The sequence below is a fragment of the Abrus precatorius genome, unplaced genomic scaffold (assembly GCF_003935025.1).
Source record: "Abrus precatorius isolate BTA unplaced genomic scaffold, Abrus_2018 Scaffold9, whole genome shotgun sequence".
Classification (NCBI taxonomy): domain Eukaryota; kingdom Viridiplantae; phylum Streptophyta; class Magnoliopsida; order Fabales; family Fabaceae; genus Abrus; species Abrus precatorius.
Window position 1 is genome coordinate 34,890,316 of NW_020874439.1, and position 20,089 is coordinate 34,910,404.

The 20,089-nt window shown below is 31.5% G+C and overlaps 3 protein-coding genes across 5 annotated transcripts; 1 reads left to right on the forward strand and 2 right to left on the reverse strand.

Moving 5' to 3' along the window:
* Positions 1 to 1,376: 1,376 nt before the first annotated feature.
* LOC113850421 (probable thimet oligopeptidase) lies at positions 1,377 to 10,300 on the reverse strand. Of its 3 annotated transcripts, none has more exons than XM_027480966.1 (20): positions 10,103 to 10,300; positions 9,851 to 9,972; positions 9,367 to 9,530; positions 8,954 to 9,044; positions 8,614 to 8,793; positions 7,385 to 7,465; positions 6,675 to 6,755; positions 6,274 to 6,366; positions 5,623 to 5,703; positions 5,387 to 5,549; positions 4,946 to 5,066; positions 4,790 to 4,862; positions 4,392 to 4,499; positions 3,336 to 3,433; positions 3,179 to 3,224; positions 2,921 to 3,017; positions 2,186 to 2,259; positions 1,992 to 2,096; positions 1,723 to 1,803; positions 1,377 to 1,502 (listed from the first exon to the last, which is right to left on the reverse strand). In XM_027480966.1, the coding sequence occupies exons 1-20, from the start codon at positions 10,260 to 10,262 to the stop codon at positions 1,392 to 1,394; spliced, it is 2,130 nt and encodes a 709-aa protein (XP_027336767.1). In that variant the 5' UTR covers positions 10,263 to 10,300; the 3' UTR covers positions 1,377 to 1,391. The 3 variants fall into 3 exon arrangements, 2 of the variants coding, with proteins under 2 accessions (XP_027336767.1, XP_027336768.1); XM_027480967.1 differs by having other exon boundaries at positions 9,851 to 9,955; positions 10,095 to 10,300; XR_003502204.1 differs by lacking the exons at positions 1,992 to 2,096; positions 2,186 to 2,259 and having other exon boundaries at positions 1,435 to 1,502.
* Positions 10,301 to 12,416: 2,116 nt separating this feature from the next.
* On the reverse strand, positions 12,417 to 12,587 carry LOC113851590. The gene has a single exon (XM_027482106.1). It carries the CDS (start codon positions 12,585 to 12,587, stop codon positions 12,417 to 12,419), a length of 171 nt encoding a protein of 56 aa, XP_027337907.1.
* Positions 12,588 to 15,012: 2,425 nt separating this feature from the next.
* LOC113849472 (trihelix transcription factor GT-1-like) lies at positions 15,013 to 19,632 on the forward strand. The gene is made up of 5 exons (XM_027479400.1): positions 15,013 to 15,758; positions 16,933 to 16,971; positions 17,773 to 17,904; positions 18,199 to 18,423; positions 18,641 to 19,632. Exons 1-5 carry the CDS (start codon positions 15,221 to 15,223, stop codon positions 18,841 to 18,843), a joined length of 1,137 nt encoding a protein of 378 aa, XP_027335201.1. The 5' UTR covers positions 15,013 to 15,220; the 3' UTR covers positions 18,844 to 19,632.
* The last annotated feature ends 457 nt before the right edge of the window (positions 19,633 to 20,089 follow it).

The window sequence follows — 20,089 nt, forward strand, 5'->3', positions numbered from 1 at the left end:
TTGCTAACTTACCAACCAAAAACGCGTTCAAACACGAAAAGCGGATTGTATTAATTAAAACCAAGATTGTTAATTTTTATTTAAATTCAAATAATAATTTATACCTTTTGAATTAAAATTAAAAAAAAATACATGGAAAAGAGAGAAATCTGAACCTTCACTTCAGTCAATTAATTTGTTACTTCTCAAAATGCCTTCATGTTATTATTTCATAAAGATTGCCTACTTCTGTCAATTATACTTACAGGTAAGTATGCTTTTAGAATTGCTCACTGCCCTGCTTTTTCCTACAATACAACTATAACTGTTAATACTTCAACACGTCCAACAGCCAAACATCGTCCACACGAATGTCTTCTCTGTCGATGATTCTACTTAGGGTTGCATAAATCGACCAAACACGTCGTATAAATTCAATTTTACAATAATCCACTATTAAATGGGCTGAATTCAGTTGAGTCACGAAATGAACAATTTATAAAATTATTGGCCTGCATTTAGTCTATTTTGAATCAAGTTAGAGAGTTAGTCCATTTAATGAATAAATTATATTAAAATATTTAAAATTAATTATTAATAATGCGAAGAATCATACAAATTTAAAAAATCATTTATATTAAATAAACTAAATTGTAATACATTTTAATATCTCAAAAGAGAAGGAATCTAATATACTATTAGTTATGATGTATTGAATAAATTCTTAAAAGTGAATTGTACAACTTAAATCTAATAAAATCTAACTCTTTACATATCCACATATATAAAATTTGAAATCGTGAATTAATTTAAACCACAATTTATAATCCAAATAGATCCTACAGGATTCGTTCAAAAATAATTATTTAAAATATAATAATTTTTTAATGCAAAATAAATGTGTCCATAAATATAACAATTTTAGAAGACAAAAAAATGATAAGAATTAGCATACATGATACGATGTCCATAATAAATTAATTGATGTTTGAAGTATTCGACATTTATTTATTCAAGTACTAATTCTTAAATATTTGGCAGTGTGCTAATGGGTGCGTGCTTATTTTGATATGTGAAAGTATCTTTTCATGAAAAAAATTTATTTTGATCATACCAATTCTAAATAGTTAAATTTAAATTTAAATAAAATCAAACCACCATAATTATATGATTAAAATTAATTTATCTTACATCTTATTAAATACAGCTAAATGCATGCAATGGCGCACACATATACATGCACACATTTTTTATTAATTTTTTATATAATAAAAATAAAATACTCATTTTTACACAGCTATGGATTTTCAATGAAAATCAGTGCTCCCAAAAAATCAGAAGTAAACCGTGAATAGACTAAAAGTAATACTAGGAAAGGAAGATTGACAATATACATGCTCGGCGAAAAAGGCTTACAAAGCATACTTAGATTTGGTCTCAACGTAAGCTTGAATTGATGGTTTTCTTCCTAGAAAGTCAGATAACACTTCAATAGGATCCTTTGCTCCAGCCAGGGCCAATACCTGCAAATGTTTTAAATCAAGCACGCGAATAAAACTACTAAACTTAACAGTCGCAATCTGAGATCCGCTTAAATTGCTGCATGTGATCTTTCTTCTTATAACAATTAGAACAACGTGAAACTGGGAATGAAAATTTTAGGAATGAATTTTTGGTACAATTTTCATATAAAAGTCAATATAATTTTGGGAGGAAGAAAAGAATGCCCGTGTTATCAGTTACCTTGTTTCTGAACTGTATGCCAGCATGCTGGTTTGAGACATCATTGCAAAACTTTGAGGCAAATATATCAGCAGCAAAAACCTGAAATATTTTAGGTTTCAGTTTTAATTCTTCAAACTCAATTATTAGGGAAGAATTTTTCCAGAAATAAATATTCAAAAAAGTGAGAAGAATACATATGAATGATTAAAAATTAAAAGATGTTTGCAATCAAAACTATTATCAATTTTGACAAGGGTAACACAAAAGAAGTAGCATGTTATTCAAACCTCACTCCATATACGACTGTAGCAAGCTGCCTCATAACCAATGACAATAGAAGGAAAATACGATGCTGGATTGGTTCCTTCTAATATCGGCAAGCCCAACATCTCCTGGGAAATGAAATTTACATATAACTTCCTTTAACTCCTTTTATCACAAACATAGAAATTCAAATTACAGCTTATGTTAAATCATTTACCATGGGATGAAGATGCTTGAATAATTCCTGGATGTCTATGTTATCCGCAGAATGTATGATTTGATCAAAAAGACCTGATAGCAAGCGGTGCTTAAGTTAAATGATAAAAAGTAATTACTCAGTTCAATCTTTGTAAACACCATACAAATGAAAAATATTAGCCAACTGACTCTTAAATAGCAATTGAAAAGTGATAAAAAATAATTAAGTAGTCCACAAGACTAATCTAATCATTTCACCTTTCTTCAATAGAAAATAACCATTCCAGTTACTTACCTAACCTGACACTTCCACTTTTACTCTTACACAAGTATGTCATGCATACATTGATTATATATACACATAATATACAGACATTGACTGAGGTTCTGTTAGGTTTAGATTTTGGTAGAATTGATTTCAAAAGAAGCAATGTTAAGAAAATTGACTATGTTTAGGAATGATATTAACAAACACGTTCACCATTGTACTAAATCATTTTTCATGCCAAAAATGAAATTTGCATAAAAAAAGTAGTAGGATCTAAGTAAAATCCCAGACAATAACTATTTCTTATTTTGTTGAGATCAAACCATTGTATATGGCAATGTAACTATCATAAAAAGGAACTACAATTTTCATTGTGATTGACTCCTTACAACAGAGTAAGATAATCTAAATAAGCACTAATTAATATAAGAAAAACTAGGAAATATGACATTCAATTGTCAAGAAAAAAAAAATAAAACAGCATACAGCATAGAATCTCTTGCTTCAATTTAAGTGCAGAAAAGGAAGTCCTCCATCTTTTAATTGATTTGCATATGTCATCCTTTATGGGCTTTGTAATATCCTGCAAGTCACAAAATTAATAATAAAATAGTTCCACGAAGCATTATATAGACGTAACGGATTGAGATGACCTCAAAAAACAACTACATATCAAGAAAAATCAAGCCGCATCAAGCCGCTTAAGCTTCAGAAAATTATGGAGAGAGTGTTGGTGAAACTCACCTGATGAAATCCAGAAATCAACTTTAGAGAATAGCTTTCATAACACCTACAATTTAGACAAGTCGGAAGAGTGAATCTATGTTCAATTAATTTTTTGATAGAATGTTTAAACTAAATTAGAATTAGAATAAGGAAGAATATGAATTAATGTTGTTACCAGTTTTCTAGCAGTTGAGCAGGTATTTCCACAAAGTCAGGATCAACACATAATCCAGAAATTCTAGCAAATGATGCACGGTTGCAAATTTGTTGAACCTAACAGTGATTTCAATAAATCTTCAGAATAACAATAAATCATGTGCAAACAAAACTATATTTAACTATGCATTACAATATCTCACACCTGCACAAAAATACTGCTTAATATATACTCAAATTCAAGCTATTGACAGAATGAATGTAATTAATTACTGAGATAGTGCAGTAACTAATCATAAAAATCTAATACTCAGTTTTGTTAAATGTCCAAAAGCTACTATAATATGCAGATGCCTGAGCAGTATTCATCATAAATGTAGACATTTCACTTCAAGCATCTTTTACTAACCAAAGCTTAGTAGGCACTAGGCATTCCAATTCCATTCTTTAACCTAGCCCTTCCTGTGGATAAACAGCCAAGGGAAGAGCATATGAAGTAGTGCCAGCTAACATCATTTTAATAAATTGTCATGTAATGAATGACTCCTACCCAAGTTAAAAATTTGCAGCACCCTAACCGCCAACCCAAAATCCTTTCTTATTGTCTGCAGACTCTGCACAGTCTTCTTTGCCTCACAAATCCAATGAACCTTCAATCCCCTAATTTCTATTCTACCTTGTTTCTCCCAAGGAAATCTTAGCCTTCAACCCTAATTCTACCCTAAACTCACTTCTTGACTTGCAATTTTATGAGTTTGTACAAGTTTACCGAATCCACATGATTTTATTTTAAAACAAGTTTGAGAGTTAAATGATTTCTCTGCCTAGAATTGTAAACTAGTCTGAATCTCCAAGCTCACTCAAGAGTTTGACAACAATGCTTGTAACTGTTCTACATATCATGTAAGTGTCAAGATATTAAGAAAAGGATCTAAGCTTTACACAACTTTCACGTTATTCCCCTTTTCCCAAAACCCAACCAAGGCAAATATAAGAATAATAATGCAAATCATGATAGATAAGAATATAATTCTGACTAGGAAAACAAGCTTCATGGATATGAAAGCAAACATACCACATGACCAAACTCATGGAAAAGACTGACCACTTCTGAAAACCGTAATAATCCAGAACTACTGTCAGCATCCTTCTGACACTGAGATATTAGCAATGCAACTGGTATCTACATAAACAAACATGCAGGTAAGAACAAATTGGCATCACCGTAAGGGTTTAAAACCAAACAAAAAATAGGGTTGAGTTTAAGGCCTCTCTCTTTTGCTCATTGCATGGTCTTTTATTTTTAAGGAAGTGACTCTATCTGATATGTATACAGATTGAACATCTTTAAAAGCCCTCCGAAACCAGATATAAACCACCACAGCAAAATCTATATAAAAACACTGGCTTCTACAGGAAATGTTGCTTACAATCAGAAAATTAAAAAAAATAACTTTATCCTCTAAAAGAAACCTGCTGTGCCCCACTGATTGTTAATGCACTGTTCTGGAGAGCCAACACACAAGTATGACCATATTTTCCTTCCCTGTTAAAATAAACAACACAAACCTATTTTCAACTTTCACCAGTAAATAAAATTAATGAACCAAAAATCGTTAAAAGCTCAACCTTGAGAACAAATCAAGGTAGCAATAACCTAAGAGTTCACTAGAACTTAAGTCAAGCACTGAAAAAAGACGAACATCACCATGCCAAACATCAGCTCCTGCAATTTCCTCAAACCTTAAACCTATAGGGAAAATAACAAGAATAAGGTATCACCGTACATTCTACAACATAGAAATCAAACATTAGAAAATTACAAAAAAAAAAATAATGAAATATTTCAGCTCAGGAACAGTTAAACACTCAAGCAGTTAATATAGTCAGCAAATGGCTATTCATCATGAACCACTATATGAACATTGTTGACCAGTTGAATGGTTCACTATTCCTGAACTGTAAATGTATTATCAAGAAATGCTTCCAGTTACTTTCCACATTAAGTACATATCTAATCATCAGGGCAATAAAACATAAAGACAAACAAATTGTGAGACAAAAAATTACCAAATAAATCTTGGACAATTTTGAAGATCCCAGATAGAACTAAACTAATTGGTAAATATTGCTTGATCTCTTCAAAGTCTAAATCATAACCCTGCTCTTTAACCCGCTTTGCATAATATAGTAGATCCTCAACTCCAAATGGAAACTCCCCTTCCTCTTTCTTCTGATGTCACAATAAATTTGTAATGAGCAATATATAAATTAAAGCAAACGGCATACACCAAAAATGTGCAAACCTTCAAATCTCTCAAGATATCAAGTTCTTTTGTGGCCAAGTCAGTTAAACTTGTTGATATGTCTTTCAAGAACTCAAACACCTGGATGAAATTTGGATATAAAAAAAATCCTAAATTAGACATCAGCATCATGGATAGGAAAAAATGGTACATGATTAACTATAGTAAAGTCTCAAATTACACTCAGTTTATGGCAAAGAAACAAGATAACATCTCCAATTCTCATTTCATTGTTTACGTTCCCCATATCATCCAGCAGGCAACAGCTATTAGACAAGTCTGACCTGAGAAAGTTTGTTGAACATTTTTTTAAAATTTTAAATTAGAGATGTCAGAAAAGATGACTAAAAACCATCTAAAGTGATTTAGTAACATGCAAAGAAGACTTTTGGAGACCACCAAGGAAAGTAGATTATAAAATACAAGGGTGTAATTAGAGAGGCTGGTTCACATGATACATTGATGAGTTTTACTTTGTTCTTCTTTAAGACAAATTTATCTACAAATTCAACTTTAAAAAAAACTTGAATGAACACTCTTCCACTGACTTTGCAAACCAAAAAGAGATGCAATTCACGGTATAATCTAACTAGCTTTCTAGTGCATCTGATGGAAAATACATCACTGCATCTCTACAACAAATTTACAAACCTTTTTTGGTGTCTTTGCCATTCTAACATCAATGGCATACTCTGCATAGCATGAATAGCCAAGTAAACGAGCATATTTATGTCGTTGTTGCACCTGAATCACAAGAATGGAATATCAACATCAACAAACTTTATCATGATTATGCCAATTAACATGTTTAGAACAAACATGAAATCAAGAACTGTAGAAAGCAATATGAAAGATGCTCAAATTAACCCAATAAACATTACACAACAAGTAACATCTGTCATAATCATATACAAAATTACAACTGAACTGTATTCATTCAAAGCCAATAAATTCAAATGTCTTAAAACTTAATAATCATTATTCATTTAAGTACAATAACAATAGCATGTCAATGACCTTAATCCTAATAGAGTAGCATCAATGAAAATTACCAGGCTTTCCAAAATAGAAAGATTGATTTCTCCACATCGATTTCCATATGCCCCCGATACCATTCGCCTTGTATTTCCAACCTTCATTTGTTCAATATAGACCTTGTTAGTTGTTAGTATAGTATACCTTAAATAAAAGAAAATATACACAAAGATATGCAAGACTCTAGGTGAAAAATTGGATGTTTTTTTGAGATGAATAAAATTTGTGCTTATGCCTATGGAAATATTCAAGTGTTCTAATAAAGTAATAAGTTCTATCATCTATGTCAATAAATCCCTTAGCAAGTTAGCAGCTGCATTTTTGTGTCACATTAAGCAACACAATCAATTAATTTTTCAACCATTACAATAATTAAAAATAATAATTCAGTGTGAATTATTAATAAAAATTAAAAACAAGTCACAGTGACCCAAAAAACAGCAGCTCTTCATACAAGATGCTTTTAAAAATAGAATCATAAAGTGAAGGGCATCATTCCAGATCTCTGTCTTTTCCAGGTCAATTTCCCATGAAAAGTATTAGTCACAAGTGAAGTCACTAATTTTAAACCCTTAAAAGAATACCATTTATTAAACCAAAACAACTGAAAGTCAGCTGCTTCTCATTATTGGTGTACAAGGGATGCAAGAACCAATTTAATCTCATTCCAAAATATAACACCTCGGATAATAAATGTACAGCTATTAGTTATACTTCATCGACATACCTTGCAAAATTCAAGTACAGCTGTGACATGATGACTTCTCAGGGAAATTTTCAATTTCCCATTTTCAGATTTATTTAAACCCTGTGGAGAAATGGATTTATTTCAATAACTTAACAAGCAGAAAATAAAAATAAATAAATAAATAAATGTTTAACAATAGGAGACAATGCAAAAGCAGTAATGAGCTTCCATAAAAATGCCATGAATGAAAGCCTGATTAGAGTTAAATCAGGTAAATATATTATGCTTATCTGGAGTAAGTATGTGATCAATCTAATAGTCCAATCAGTTAAATATTATATTAATCTTAAATTCTACATTGTGTATAGTTCTTCTTCTTTTTTCCAATTTCTAAAATAACTGTTCCTTTGAATTCTTCTTTTTGTAGTCGCATGATTTCATACTTCCAGGCTGGATTTGGGATTATATAGACTGAAATGGGAGGGGATGGTTTTCAAAAGGAAGGAGAAGGACAGTATTCATCTTCTTGAATGGATGTATATAATAAGGAAAAAATTAGAGAAATACATTTTTTTTTGTTTGAGACCAAATAAAGGGGAAGTAAATGGAGATCAAATTATCATTTTACGTTTTTTTTCAAGTGTGGGAAGGGGGTGATTTGGAGGGAAATAAATACATCTCTTGGAGAAAAATTGAGGAAACAGTTTACTCCATGTCCCCTTCTTTTATGAATAAGACTCCCAAACATACATACGAGTGATATAGTTGTCCTTCTCCCATCCCTTTCCCTTACTTCCACAGCTCCACTATTTTGTCCCAGTCACGAACACAGTGAAAGAGTCATGTTATGTTTCCACCTACCACTTAGGAATTCATAGTTCAAGGAACAGACATCCATTCCAAGTTCACCCAGAAAGAAAAGTGTTTGACACAGAGACAAGTATTATGAAATTTATGTCTGAACAAATAACAGAAGAAAAAGGATTTAGAATAAAATAATAATATAAGATATAAATTTGAAAGTTCATATTTTAAGAGCAACCATTTAATAGTTGACTAGGAAGGGAAAGAAAAAATTTCATAAACATGCCTACATGTGTTATGTTGATTGATGGAAGAATACAACAACAGTCAAGTCTTTTTTTACTAGATGTGGTTAGCTCCATGGATCAAGTGATGCCATAATTTTCTATCATAAATCATGTGTAGAGACAAACTATTAACCTCTAAATTCTTTTTAATTGGAGGGAAAAATAATTATACTAAACCTTGAGAAACTCTGAAGGTAATCCAGCTAAATCTGCCTCATTGAAGAGAAGAAATGTGCTTTCATCATTGAGATTTTCAATATATCTAAAGCTTAATTCATCGATCTGAGCCCTCAGACGCACCAACTCCTCTCTTTTGCTTGCTGTGAGGTTCAATCCATTTCGCTCAAAGTCTCTAACCTGTCACTGATTAGGAAAGAATCAAATCTGGATTTCATGATTTCAAACATAGAATGATACAAGCAATAACAAATTGATGTCATAAATTTTCCAGACAAATCTCTGCCCTGATAAAAAAATTAAAGCAAAAGTACAATCCAGACAACTCTTTAGTTCTTACCAGAATTTGAACAAAGCGTTTGGCCTCAGCATTCATCCACTCCCCCCTTACTGCAAATGCTTTAACAACAAGATATACATCTTCGCGTTTTCTGATCCACTTGCATGGAACAACACAGTATTCAGTTTCATAATTGATGAAATGAAAAGACGTGTGATCTGGAAAAGACAAACTAGCAATATCCATGAAACTATCAAGCAATGCTTGAAGTTTAATGCCAGGGTAGTGTAAGATTATCCACTGCCCTCATTGTCTGAGTCCAGCAAATTTTTTGAAACCAGTGAGAGTAGGCAATACTACATCCAACCTATATTCCATGCATTGGTGGGGCATTTATGCACCATCAAAAGTACATGACCAGCATGATAAAGAAATCATAAATAGAGTAAGAAACTAAATAAATGGCAGCAAACCTGCAGGTATCAATATGAGCATCTATTCTTTGCTCTGCTTCTGCACTTGCTTTACGTACATCACCACGAGTAGATACCAGCTTCAGAAACACACAAGATTGGATCAAAGGGAATTGCTGTGATTGCAGTTCTGCCAGAGGTGATATAACATTTGCATATGTAACCTGCAGTTTTGTCGACATAAAACAATCATCTTAAGGAAACAGTACATAGAAGGAAGAAAAAGGGAAGAAAACGCATAACAAATAAATAAACACAAGCAAAGGTAAACACAGACAGCAATAACACGTCCAATATGATTTGAAAAAACAATGACACACCTTCGCCTTGATCCAATAGCAAAATTTGTTCACGACATAATTCAAAAAACTTCGCCAATGAAAGGAAAAAAATAACGATGCGTTTCGAAACAAATGCTAACTTATTTTGAAGACAAGAACAGACAATGAGACCAGTGTAGCACACAGATGCGAATCGATAGTACCTTGTCGAGAGGCACGGAAGCAACAGAATTATGGACCTTGTTTGACTCAGCAATTATTTGATCTGCTAACTTAAGAATCTCAGATGCAGATAGGTTAACACGCACCTTAGAACCTGCAAGATCTAAAAGTTTTCCAAGTGGTTTCAATGAAACGATCTTGATTTTTAACAGTTTGAGTACTAAGCAAGCATATTGCAGAGAAGCTTAGGGTAAGAGAAAATTTGAACACTTTAAGAAGGAGTACTGGAGTACCTTTCTTCTTCCTCACATTTTTATCCTTGTGGTACTTGACAGCGGTGATGGCAAGATTCGCGGCAATTGCGAGCACTGCAGCAGCTCCGGTGAAGGCTAGCAGAGTTACACCTTTCTTCTGTTTGTCCATTTTCTCACACTTTCCTTCAGTTTCCGTCATTTTCCCAGCTGTTCTGTTTTCTTTCTCCCTTGACGAGCGCGAAGGGAAATTTTGTTTTGGGCGGAAAATATTATGACGTAATTGAACTTCTTGTGAATTTCGAAATTCATAAAATATGAATAATGAGGCTTTGACTTTGATAGAATGGACTCCATTCATTACAAGACTAACCAAGGAGAGTGAAGTACTGAAGTTTGGGGAGCTGTCGCGGTTTAGTTGGGTAGCCCACTATTGGCCCATCGTGAGCTGTCTTGATGGGCTTGGGGCCCTTTTTTAAAGATTTACCCTTATCCAACCAAGATTATTTTGCCCAAAAACAGTCAATAGTATTTAAGAGATTTATGGGATTTGATAAAGAGAGAAAAATTAATGGTATTAATTTATTTTTAAGAATAAATATTGTATGTTTTTTCAATAATTATTTTCTTATAACTTTAAATTAAATTTTTATTTTAATTTCTTTTATTTTGATGTCAAAAAATAAATAAACAGCTTATAATATGTTTTTTCAAGTTTAAACATTTTTTACAAAAAGCACAAAATGTTAACATACTTTTAATTAGAATGTATACAGTAAACTAGCTTCTTCTTTTTTTTCTTCTTCTTCAAAACTCCTATCCCGAGCTTCTGAAGGACATGCAAGTTGGATTTTTAACTTTTCAACAAAGAACAACATTGATATTGTTAAAAGTATGGTTGATATCTATCTTTGTGGTGTGAGCTTCTTATTGGATCTTAGGATAATTTAAAGGTTTAATCAATATTCTCAGCAGCCTACACAAAAGTAGTTATAAATAAATAAATATTAATTAGATTAGTAAGTAAATTTTAATTTCAACTAATATATATGTTCGTGTAATGCACGAATTTATTTTAATAGGTACGAATTAATTATAATTATAATTTTTAAGTTATATAAAATATTATAATTAATTTCAATAAATTTTAATTTAATATAATTTAAATATTAAAATATAGATTATATTAAATAAATATAATTTTTTAATTCAAAGGTAATTTAATAATTCATTATTTTTTTTTAATTTTTAACATTTGGTAATAATTTTTTTTATCGCGTAAGTGTTGTTTTATTATTAATTCAAAGTATATTTTAAGGTTTAAAATATATATTAAAATAAAAATTATATTAAACTAATTAATAAAATAATTTAAATTAATATTATTCAAATTTAAATATAACTTAAAGTAAATGTATAAATTTTTCAATTAAAAAGTAACTCAACAAATTTATTAGATTTGTTTTTATTTTTAAATTTTTAAAATAATTTTTTTACAAATTTTTATAAAAATATTTTTGTTCGATTATAAAAAAATTTCATTCAATTGAATTAATATTTTTTATTTTTTAACACTTGACAATTATTTTTTAAATTTTTTGTAATTTTTTTTAGGAATTATCACTTTTAACAATCATAAATTGTAATAAAATTTATTTAAATACAATTTAAAGATAATAAATATAAATCAATTATAATTTCAATTCATAATTTATAAAAAATATTATTATTAAATTTAATTATTTTTCATTTTTTTTGCTATTATTAATTAGTTTTTAATTTATGTAATTTATAGTAAATTTATTTATAAATTTTGTTATAGATATATAAAATAATATATAAATTTATTAATTATATATAAAAGCGACTTTAAATATTTTTAATTTTAATAAATATAAATTTTATTTTAAATACATAGAATAACGAATATATACAAAATATAAAAATAACTTTATATCTTTTAAATTTTAACAATTATAAATTTTGTTATAATAATTAAACTGTGAGAACTAGATAAAATTTTACAGCAAAGGAGATATCAATTAACTCTTATACCACTAAGAACGTGAATCAATAAGTGTGTGGTTCAAGAAAATCATGCCTGTTGTTTTGGCTTTAAGTTTTCTGGTAAACAAAATTAACTGTGAAACAATAGTGGACATTTTGGTATAACATACGTTTGAATACAATTTATAAATTAAAAGACGCGCATGATTTTTGATGTCTTGACAACAAACTAAGGAAGGTGAAGGTGAATTTTATTTAATTCAACAAGGTCAATTACATTGTTGCATTCTTAAATTCAGAGAGCCATAGGCTTCTCAAACAACAAGTACCAATGATGATGTTTTCATCATCACTTATTAGATTTCTTGCGAAGTTCTTTGATCCATTTGAAGCTCATCACAGTCTTCCCAAAACTGCTCTTACTTGACCCATCCTTGCTCTTCTTCTTGTCTTTCTCTGATCCCGGATGAGGGTCTGGGTTGGTGTCCCATTGATCAGCCCAGGACATGCCAGAATCCATTTTTCGTTTGGTGTTATTTTGGATCAGAGAAAAATTTGCACAAGCAACTTGAGATTTTTTCATACCCATCATCTACTTATAACTCTTGTGGGTCCTTTCCTTTCCAATGAATCAAAAAATATTTTTGGTAAAAAGTGGTTAAGCTAGATGGGCTCATTTGGGACATAGCATGTCTAAATTAAACCTTGAATTTCGTTTGATAGAGAATTTATTGCATAGCTACATCTCAGATACGTAACGTAACTTTATATAATTCTATAATACTTTTTGGATATTCTTTTTATCTTGACTAATAATATCGTTTTGACTAAGTCTTCTTGTAAACTTAAGTTTAAACGCCTAATACAGTAATACATGTTTTTCTGCATGTATTGAAATAGCAATTAGAAAATTATAATAGAACAACAAAAGATAGTAAGAAGAAGAAAAAACATATGATTACATGGTTGAAGTAAACTATTTAACCTCTAGTTGTCTCTATTTCAGTACATGTAACATATTAGTTACTAGTTAACACGCTATTACTGAAGACAAATTTCATGTGTGATTTATTAAGTGTTTTTAATATTTTTTTAATTATAATTATAATTTCATTTCAGCAACTCACAACAACATTAAGTAAGGATATTTTGTCAAAGTAAAACTCTAATTTTAATCCATAAAAATGTTTTAAACATATAAGAAGTTATACTAAAATACTTTATTGAACACATGAAATTACTTGGGTTCAATTCCTTCTCAAGGGTCTAAGATACTGTGAATGGCTGAGTGCTAATAATTTTTCAGCAATTAATAAAAAATGCTTTTAATATTCCCCTTAATTACCTTGTAAAAATTTGTATGACTTGCAAAGCAAGACAACAACTTTGTCTATCTAGCACATGCTTTTAACATTTGCTAGACCTGTCTACTTGTGTTTAGATATAGGTTTAAATGAAAGGCTTGATGACCAAACAAATAGTGACTCTACAAGTTAGATAGAAGGTCAAACATGGGAAGGAGTGGGGATTCCATTGGCTAAGTCAACGAGGTTTTTCCATATATATTAAGGTGTGGATAAGTAAATGGTAAAGAAGTTATTAACCTTTTAATGGAGGCTGACAAATGAGTGGTTTGCATTATAGTCGGTTTGTTTTGGATAGGGTCATGATTGGATGTGCCACTGCGGATTCAATTATCAACTTGTTAGCTTTAAATCTTATCAGGGTTACACAAATAAATATCCCATCACCATTTTTTATTTTTACTCTTGACATGAATGAACTTTATTTTGTTTATTTTGAAAACGAAAATGAAAATATTGAAATACCCTTAAGAAAAAATTTCTGTTGACTGTTTATTAATTTTAATTCAGAATAAAAGAAAAGTTTATCAAAAATATAGTATAATGATTCTCTGAGAAATTTTTGTTTAGGTAAACTTTCAAAAAAACATTCGTAGAAGAAAATAACTAGAAGTTGGTATATTTAATAATTTTCATCATTTATATTTTTTTAGTCTGTAGAATATCTCTCAATTAATTTTTTTATGTTTTAAAGAAACAAGTTGTTTAAAATAAATTATACATTTCCTGTATGATTAAAAAAACTCAAATTCAATTTATTTCATTTATTAAGAATTCATTTGAGAAGCATAATTTGAATCCGAAACCTGCACTTGACTAATTATTCTATTCGTTTCCTTAAAATAAAACCATCTGGAAATTTTAGATAACATAAAAAAAAGCCAAATAGTATACTTATTACACGATGCACAAGTTAAAATTATGCCAAATTATGCTTCTGTTTCTTAAAGTATTATGATTTCTCATACAGTTTTACAGTTATAAAAAATAAAATATGACGGATTTCTTATTTCTCTAATATATATATATAACATAAACATGTTTCTAAATAAAAAAGATAATTATTATCATAACGGCAGTATACTTTTTGATATACATTTTCATTGTACTTTTTTATTAATTAAAATAGGTTATAAGTTATATAATTAGGAGTTGAGATTTATTGAATAAAAAATAAATTGATATAAATTATAATTACTAATAAAATTGTAACTAAATATTGCTAAAATATATGATATTAATATCTCTGATAAAAAGATTATAACACGTAAAAGAAATAATAACACAATCTAATTTTACATATATTTTTTATTTTAACTTTTAAGATTAAGTTTAAACATTTTAAAAGCTTTATTAAAAACACAATATTTATTACATTTTTATGTTTTAAAAAAATAAATATTTGTATATAAAACTTGATAAAATGTTATTATTTTAAGCTTTAAAGATTAAAGTTAAGAAATTTTGAATATCGTTAATGGAGAAAAAAAAGAAGTTTTGTAAAAGAGAAACAGACACGTCCACGGTCCACCTCTACCTCATCCCTTTCCACCGCACACAAAAGCTTTTGCTTCACGCTGACATATTTACAAACACAACACAAACCCCTAAACTTACCTTCTCCCTCTGTTTCCCAAATCAAAAACACTTCAATTTTTTACCCAACAAAATCCTCAAAATTTACAATTACAACACACAGCTAAACGAACATCAATCCTCGTCCCTCTCTCTTTGTCTTCCTCAATTGAACCCAAAAAACTACCTCAGCACCAAAACCACACACCAAACCATGTATTTATCGGAGAAACCTCGTCCCATCGATTTCTACAAGGAAGAAGGGGCACGAGACATGATAATCGAGGTGGTGTCCAGCGGCGAGCTTCCGCCGCCGCCGCCGCACCACCAGCAGCCGCCGATGATCCTCGGCGAGAGCAGCGGCGAGGACCCGGAGGTGGAGATCAAGGCGCCGAAGAAACGCGCCGAGACTTGGGTGCAAGACGAGACGCGAAGCCTCATTGGGCTTCGGCGTGAGATGGATTCGCTCTTCAACACTTCTAAGTCGAACAAGCACTTGTGGGAACAGATTTCGGCGAAGATGAGGGAAAAGGGTTTCGATCGTTCTCCAACGATGTGCACTGATAAGTGGAGGAACTTGTTGAAGGAGTTTAAGAAGGCGAAGCAACAAGATAGAGGAGGGAGTGGTTCTGCTAAGATGTCTTATTACAAAGAGATTGATGAGATCCTCAGAGAGAGGAGCAAGAGTGTGCAGTACAAGAGCCCTACTCCTCCTCCTAAAGTTGATTCTTTTATGCAGTTTGCTGATAAAGGTATTAGGGATTTGTTCAATTGGTTGCTCTCATAGTTGATTTTCTTGCCATGTTGGATTTGGTCAATTTGAGCTCTTTGATGGGTGTAATATAAAATATACATGTCAGTGTAGGGTGTGAAGGTTTTTATACTGTTAATGAATCTTATTATACTGTGCATCTTTAAAAAGAATTTGGCTTCTGTGGTAATTAGTCTAGGAGTCAAATCTTTTACTCTAAGTGGGAATCAAACCTAAATTCTATAGGTTACTATGCTTGTTATGCAACCTAAATTGCCCAATATTTATTAGCATATTGCATCTAAGCTTGACAGGAAGTGGGAAAACTTGACATCTGAGGTGGATGCTTTATCAAATTTTTAAAAGAGTCTGTGTAAGTGGCATTAGGAAAAACCAAACTGTCTGTAGTTCTCAATTTCTGACAGTTTTGGTCTGAAAATGGAGGGTACTTCGTTATCTTGTTCCAACATTCTTGCTTAGGAATATTAGGTTCTGTTTCTTGTCTTCCAAAATGCATTTAGTGCATGTTTGTGATAGCTTAAATTCTAGGAAAATAATTGCATATCTTTGAAAAGCTATTTTAGAAAGCTAGCAAAAATAAGTTGAACCTAACACACACATCATACGATGAAATACCTAACTTGAGAAAACCTAACTCCCATAGTCATAACTGCCAAATAGACTACACTTTCCAAATTTCCTGAAATAAATAAGTAAATATATATATATATATATTGGTTAAAGTTGCTGGTGTGTAGTGATTTTCTTTTATACATTTAGCCTTCACTTCTTTACATTGTTTTGGGATACACAAATTTGAAGGAGCAAGGAAGAAGCTTTCAGTTGTCCTGTATAACGTTAGGAAGTCTCCTTGGAAATCACATTTATGTCTTGGTTTATATTATAGCATTCTACCCTTCAGTAGTGAGCATCAACCTATATCTGCTGATCTTGGGCTTGCGGCTATGTTCTGTATCTCTAGTAATATTTTTGACATAGGATAGTTAAATCACAAAAAAATTAAAGGGAAATTTAACGCCTGTAATGTTAAACTATCACTCTTCAGTAAAGCCTCCCCAGTTGTCATTCCCAAGTAATTTGGATATCTGTGAAGTTACAGTTTCATTCATTTCATCTTTAGGAACAGTTATTTGACTGATTAGGTTGCTGTACAGGTATCGATGATACCAGCATCTCTTTTGGGCCAGTTGAAGGTATGTCATTGTAATACAACCGTCGGCTTCCTACTTTCTATTCTGCATTATTGTTTACTTGTGTCCTTGATTATTTCATATTTTTTAGCGCATGAATCATGTGAGTTTTTAATTGCATGTGGCATTTTGGTTTAGTTCTAGATTGTTGTACTGACTGATAAGTAGTAATATATATACTACATTCCAGTCTTAAACTTCTGTGAGGAAAAATCATGCTGATGTACTCATGCATTGCATGGAAATTAAACTACTAATTTAGATGACCTTTTAGCGTTCTGATGTTTCTTATGCTGGGAAAGGTTTTCATAAATGATGGGAAGAGGAGGGACATAAATAATGAAATTGTATTTACTAAGAACTCATTCTTTTTATGTATGGTCTGGTAATTATTTCTACATATAGTGGATGAAAAAATTCTTGCTGTTTATTTCTTATCATTTATCTGTTTCTCTTGAGAAAAATGTCAAGTTTATGGACAAACAAATAAGTATTTGATCATATAGTAGGAGGAAATATGGATACTGCTTATTGCCTAGCATTGATGAGTTTTTCTAAATTCAAGTGTCAGTATTTTGCAGCATTTTACTGGCCAAAGTCAGTATTTAATACCAACTACCACTATTTTTAGCATTTTGGAAATGAAAATGAAGTTTATACCAATTCAGGGGAGTGTTTATTGAAAAGGACTTATATATATATATATGTATATATGATCTCTTTTAGATGATTATTCATTCATGTTTTCCGTGGTAGTACTTGCTACTTCTTGTTTATCATAATTCTCAAATTCTTCGCATTTAGCTAGTGGAAGACCAACACTCAATCTTGAGAGAAGTTTGGATCATGATGGACATCCTCTTGCCATTACCACAGCTGATGCTGTTGCAGCGAGTGGAGTCCCTCCTTGGAATTGGAGAGAGACTCCTGGGAATGGTAAGCTATGTAAAGCTTCGTAGTTTGATCTGTGCTTGCTCTCCAATGAAAGAGAAAATGTCAGAGAACAGGAAAGTTAATCATTTTGTGTCTTGATAAATGTACATTATATGTGGCAGCAGCCTATATTAATATTTGGAAGCAGTTTTGTAGAACATGAAAAACAGAAAAATAAATTTCATTGTTCCGTTCCCCAATAAAAATGGAAACAAAAAGAACTACCCCTCTCCCTTCCTGTAGCTTAGTTGTTTTCTTAATTCTTATTTCTGCTTCTTATTATTCCCATCTTGGCAGGTGGGGAAAGTCAGTCATGTTGTGGAAGGGTTATATCAGTCAAATGGGGTGATTATACAAGACGAATAGGTATTGATGGCACTCCAGAAGCCATCAAGGAAGCAATTAGAGCTGCTTTTAGATTGAGAACTAAACGTGCATTTTGGTTGGAGGATGAAGACCAGATTATCAGAAGTATTGACCGTGACATGCCTATAGGAAATTACACTCTTCACCTTGATGAAGGTTAGGCTCAGTTTATTCTTTTAGTTATTGTATTTAATTGTTTAGTTTTGCTTTTATTATCCAGGAGCTTTAGCCATTTAGTGTAGTTCTAAGTTCATCAGTTGATTTTGTCCTTAAATTCAGAGGATAAACTGTATTGCATGTTAAGATTGCTTCCTGTCCTTTTACATGGAATGGACGAGCAAGATTGCCGTGACACTAAATTATACCATTGCAGGAATGGCCATTAAAGTATGCCTCTATGATGAGTCTGACCATATCCCTGTGCATACTGAAGAGAAGATATTTTACACCGAAGATGATTACCGGGATTTTCTGGCACGCCGAGGTTGGACATGTCTAAGAGAATTTGATGGCTACAGAAATATTGACAATATGGATGATCTCCGTCATGGTGCCATATACCGTGGTGTGAGCTGAAAGCAGGTGCATAATATGATAAATCTTCAGCTATTTGCATAAAAAGTATGGAGAACTGTGGTGGGGCTGTTCAGATCTTTGATATATGTGCGCACTAACCTGGAACTGTATTTGTTTTAGTTTTGATAATGCTGTTTATAGTTTTATGATAGGAAAAATGAACTAGTCCCCTCTGCACAAATTCCGTTCGGATCACTGGCCTTATCATGTCTGTAAATATGCATTTGCAGTGAGAACATATTATTGTCAAGTTTCATAGTGGATCATTTTCATCTCCTAGTTTTACTTTCTTTTAGTTAACCCTTTGTACAATAATAACATTTTCATCACCTGGACGGTTGCATGTTTTTTCTGACACGCCGCCTAAGCAGAAATCTTTTGAACAATCGCAACAGTTTATTCTAATTAAATAACTTTTGTTTGGAATTTATTACTTGTCAGAAGTCCTCAGAATTCTATACGGAATTTAATACTTGACTGATGTTATTATTGCTTCTGAAGGGAGGCAAGGTGTGACGTAATGTCAATATTTAACACAAGCAAGCCTGCCATCCTGGAAAGTGGAAACGTTGGTGTTGGTGTTGGTGTTGGTGTTGGTGTTGTGTTTCACATGCATTTGCCTTTAGTTTCCTTAGCCCGTTGATTTGTTACAATATAAGTTCGTTGTTGCCTGTCAAGTGGTTTGAGTCCTAAACCTGAGGTTATTTTGGCTCATATAAACATTTCACATGGATTTGCCGACATTTCATATGACAAAAAAAACTTTATAGTACGGAAGTGCTTCGAAAGTCCATAAAGGCCAGTCTGTCTCTTGGTTGTGTGAAAAAACTGAACCAGCATCCAGCAAAATCTTCGCTTAACCAATTAATTTCAACTGTCTCCAACATAGTTTTTAACCAATTAATTGCAAGTTAACCAATTAATTGCAAGAAGACCTTACAGAAGAAAAAATTCATATTACTAGGTGTGATTGATTCAACCGCAACATAGTTTTTAACCAATTAATTGCAAGAAGACCTTACAGAAGAAAAAATTCATATTACTAGGTGTGATTGATTCAACCAGAATTTCGAACAGAACATTGAGAGATTTCTTGAGATACCCTTACAACTCAGTTACATGGCAATTCTGTCTGCCACAAGAAGTCGAACAAACAGAAGCTAGCACACCCACATTAGTACACACATCTACAAATGTGAATAGAAATTCACAATTCACAGTACACATCTTAACAATAGAAAGTTCA

Excerpts from the sequence above, each read along its gene's own strand:
- LOC113851590 (XM_027482106.1), bottom strand. The coding sequence starts at position 12,587 with ATGGATTCTGGCATGTCCTGGGCTGATCAATGGGACACCAACCCAGAC.
- LOC113850421 (XM_027480966.1), bottom strand. The coding sequence starts at position 10,262 with ATGACGGAAACTGAAGGAAAGTGTGAGAAAATGGACAAACAGAAGAAA. Across the intron at positions 9,531-9,850 it reads CTTCCGTGCCTCTCGACAAG|GTTACATATGCAAATGTTAT; the intron begins GTACTATCGATT and ends ACAAAACTGCAG. Across the intron at positions 3,225-3,335 it reads GCTCAACTGCTAGAAAACTG|GTGTTATGAAAGCTATTCTC; the intron begins GTAACAACATTA and ends TCTAAATTGTAG.
- LOC113849472 (XM_027479400.1), top strand. The coding sequence starts at position 15,221 with ATGTATTTATCGGAGAAACCTCGTCCCATCGATTTCTACAAGGAAGAA. Across the intron at positions 15,759-16,932 it reads TATGCAGTTTGCTGATAAAG|GTATCGATGATACCAGCATC; the intron begins GTATTAGGGATT and ends GTTGCTGTACAG. Across the intron at positions 18,424-18,640 it reads CACTCTTCACCTTGATGAAG|GAATGGCCATTAAAGTATGC; the intron begins GTTAGGCTCAGT and ends ATACCATTGCAG.